The sequence below is a fragment of the Cicer arietinum genome, chromosome 6, assembly GCF_000331145.2.
Source record: "Cicer arietinum cultivar CDC Frontier isolate Library 1 chromosome 6, Cicar.CDCFrontier_v2.0, whole genome shotgun sequence".
In the NCBI taxonomy this organism is placed as follows: Eukaryota; Viridiplantae; Streptophyta; class Magnoliopsida; order Fabales; family Fabaceae; genus Cicer; species Cicer arietinum.
This window is the reverse complement of record NC_021165.2, coordinates 24,080,390-24,083,770: the sequence shown is the minus strand read 5'-3', so window position 1 is coordinate 24,083,770 and position 3,381 is coordinate 24,080,390. Positions and strand designations below refer to the sequence as shown.

At 32.6% G+C, this 3,381-nt stretch overlaps 1 protein-coding gene across 1 annotated transcript; it reads left to right on the top strand.

The window, feature by feature from the left end:
- The first annotated feature begins 748 nt into the window (after window positions 1–748).
- Window positions 749–1,258, top strand: LOC140920670 (secreted RxLR effector protein 161-like). The gene is made up of 2 exons (XM_073369470.1): window positions 749–914; window positions 1,017–1,258. Exons 1-2 carry the CDS (start codon window positions 749–751, stop codon window positions 1,256–1,258), a joined length of 408 nt encoding a protein of 135 aa, XP_073225571.1.
- Window positions 1,259–3,381: the final 2,123 nt, after the last annotated feature.

The window sequence follows — 3,381 nt, the reverse complement described above, 5'->3', positions numbered from 1 at the left end:
GCCCGAATAATATCATGCTAGTAGATACTACTCTCTTCAAAAATTGATCATAATCAAACTAAACCTTTGCTTGTTGAAACCAAAACCATGTTTTTATTAGATGATTTGTAATTCAAGTAATGTAATAATTGAATGTAGTAACTAACTAGCCAGTCAGTTAGTTAGATTGCAGTTAGAATGTCTAAGAATAACTCATGTGCAGTTATAAATAGGATTGACAATCTATGAAATACATAAGTCTTACCATTAATTCAAATGTGCAATTTTCATTTACAAGCTGAAGCTAAATCTAGATGGGTCAATCGTCAAATACAAAGCTAGGTTAGTTGCCAAAGAATTTCTACAAATGGTAAGAATAGATTATTCTAAAGTGTTTGCTCTAATCGCTAGAATTGAGACAATCAGACTAGTAATAGAACTGGCTAGTGCTAGAGGCTGGCTAATGTGTCAACTTGATGTCAAGTCTGCATTTTTGAATGGATAGCTTGAAGAAGAATTGTATGTTTCTCAACCACCAGCATTTATTATTTAGAGAAATGAGAATAAGGTGCTTAGATTGAGAAATGCTCTTTATGGCTTAAAATAATCCCCAAAAGCTTGGAACCAAAAGAATTTACTTATTCCTAATCAGCATTGATTTCATCAAATGTACAGTAGAATATGAGGTTTATGTGAAGCATTACACACAAAAGAAGGGTTGGTGATGCATCAAAGGAAATATGCTGGAGAAATCTTAAGAAGATACAATATGGTTGGTTGCAATCCTATTGTCACTCCAATTGTAGCCAATGCAAAGCTAGGGAAAGAAGCTAAAGAGGAGTTGGCTGATACCACCGTGTTCAAACAGGTTGTTGGATCCTTAAGGTACTTGTGCAACACAAGACCTGATCTATACTATAGTGTTGGTGTCATTAGTAGATTAATGGAGAATCCCAAACACACTCACTGGACTACATCCAAGAGGATCATGAGATACATTTAAGGAACACTAGAACATGAAATTATGTTTGTAATAGAATTGAAGCAAGGAGATGAAGATCTGGTTGGTTATTCATATCCTGATTGGTGTGGAGATAAGAGTGATAAAAGAAGCACATCATACTATGTATTCAAATTCATGAAATCTTCGATTGCATGGAGTTTAAAGAAGCAACCAGTCAAAGCCTTATCATCATGTGAAGTACGATACATTGTTGGAAGCTATGCAGTTTTCCAAGCTTTTATGGGTCGAAGCATTTATGGAAGAATTCAGGATTGAAGTATGCAGGTCAGTGCCATTGATGATTGGCAACATCTCAACCATAAATCTAGCAAATAATCTTATATCTCAAGGAATGAGTAAACATATAGAGACAATGTTTCGTTTCTTAAGAGATCAAGTTTGGAGAAGTAAGCTCAAACTCGTTTATTATCAAATTGAAGTACACATTGTTGATATAATGACCAAGGCATTGAGGACAAACAGATTTAAAGAGCTAAGACAAATGCTAAGTGTAGTATCACTTAGATACTTGAATTAAGGTAAAGTATTCAATGACTTGTAATTCACGTAATGTAATAATTTAATCTAGAAAGTAACTAACTAACTAACCAAACAATTAGTTAGTTAGTTAGATTGCACTTAGAATGTTTAAGAATAGCTCATGTATATATAGGATTGACAATCTATGAAATACATACGTCTTACCATTCATTCAAGTGAGCAATTGTTATTTTCTAGTTGTGCAATTAACAAATGAAAACTAACAGTTTTAAGTTAATTGTCACATAAATGTTTGTTAACTATTTTAAAGGTATAATTTTGATTAGTTTGAGGCCTCTCAATATGTTCACCTTTTTGTAATGACCTCTTTTTATTTTATTTTATTTTATTTTTTTATTTTATTTTAGAATAGATAATAAATTTCATCATAATTAACTCACACAATTGTGTGAAGGTACTGGGTTAGAACTCGAGACAAGATATTCAACCTAACAATATCAGTGTGACATCTTTATATGTACTATAACAAATTAATAATTAGTCTATTAACATTAATCGTTTAAAAAAAGGACATAATGTCACACGATACATATACACAGACACACGTACAAAAACAATACTGATTTTTTTCTTCTTGGATATAACGTCACACAATACATTTGAACACACATATTGCAATATGTGCATGTAGCTAGCTAGGGATGCACCAATTGCTATACTCATTCTTGCTAAATTACATTGTATAATGTATTTATATATTATAATACAAATATTCTAATTAAGTACTCCCTTTTGTCCTTTTTATAAGAGATCGTTGGGTGAAAATTTAGTCAATAAAAGTTAATATATTTGATTCATAATATGGACCAGATACATCAATTTTTTTGACTAAATTTTAACTAACCGTCTATTATAAAAATATCTAGTGCAGTAGTTCTCTTATATTGGGACATTAGGGATGAGTCATCATCATCTTCTTAAACTTCCAGGGGCAGAAGAGGCTTTTAACTCAGGGTTAAATTCTTCATCAGGCAATTTGACAACAGTGTATGCACCTGCCCCAGTTAGAGCTCCAATAATAGGAGATATGAGATATAACCATATGCCTCTGAAGTTGTTTATAGCAATTGTTGGGCCCAGTGTATTTACTGGATTCATTGAACCTCCAGTTGCAGGCATGTAGTATAGTGTTGTTCAATCAATAAGGTCATGTTGAGAAATAAGGCCCAAATAATTTAATTGAGTTCCTAAACTTTCCTTCCATAAATAAGAGTTGAACATCTTGTGTCCAAGTACCACAAGTTTTTTCCAACTTCATCTTCCTTAGTGGCCACCATTAGCATTACAGACTCATCATCTTCTTCTTCATGAGAAAACTTTGGATCATCTTGTTGAGATTCTCTCTTGTTGCCTCAGTAACACTCATTTACAAAATGTCCCCATTTTTTTTTTTTATTATTGTAACATTGAATGCTACTTTTATCAATCTTCTTCAAGCCACCTCTTCCCTTTTGACTATTTCGTCTTCTTTGATGATTGCTTGAGCCTCCTTGATCATTAATATTTTGATCTTGTTGATTTCTTGCATTTGCGTTGTTGTAATTTCTCCCTTTTCCACCTCTCCATTTACCTTTGCTTCTTTTGTCTTTGTTATTGAATTGTGCTTGTAATGCAACTTCTGAATTCTTTTCACCACTACGCTCTTTCAGTTCTTGAATACTCATATCTACTAGATTCTTTGACTCTTCAATGGCCACCATCACATGATCAAACTTTGATAACAAATATCTCCAAATTTTCTCTACTACAGATTGATCATCAAACACTCAACACAATTCTTCATTTGATTCACCAATGTCATCACTCTTGTGAAAAATGCATCAACTTCTTTCTTTTCT

Bases quoted from the DNA above. Each gene is read 5' to 3' on its own strand.
- LOC140920670 (XM_073369470.1), top strand. From the start codon at position 749: ATGGTTGGTTGCAATCCTATTGTCACTCCAATTGTAGCCAATGCAAAG. The intron at 915-1,016 runs GTAGATTAATGG...TGTTTGTAATAG, and splicing joins CTATAGTGTTGGTGTCATTA to AATTGAAGCAAGGAGATGAA.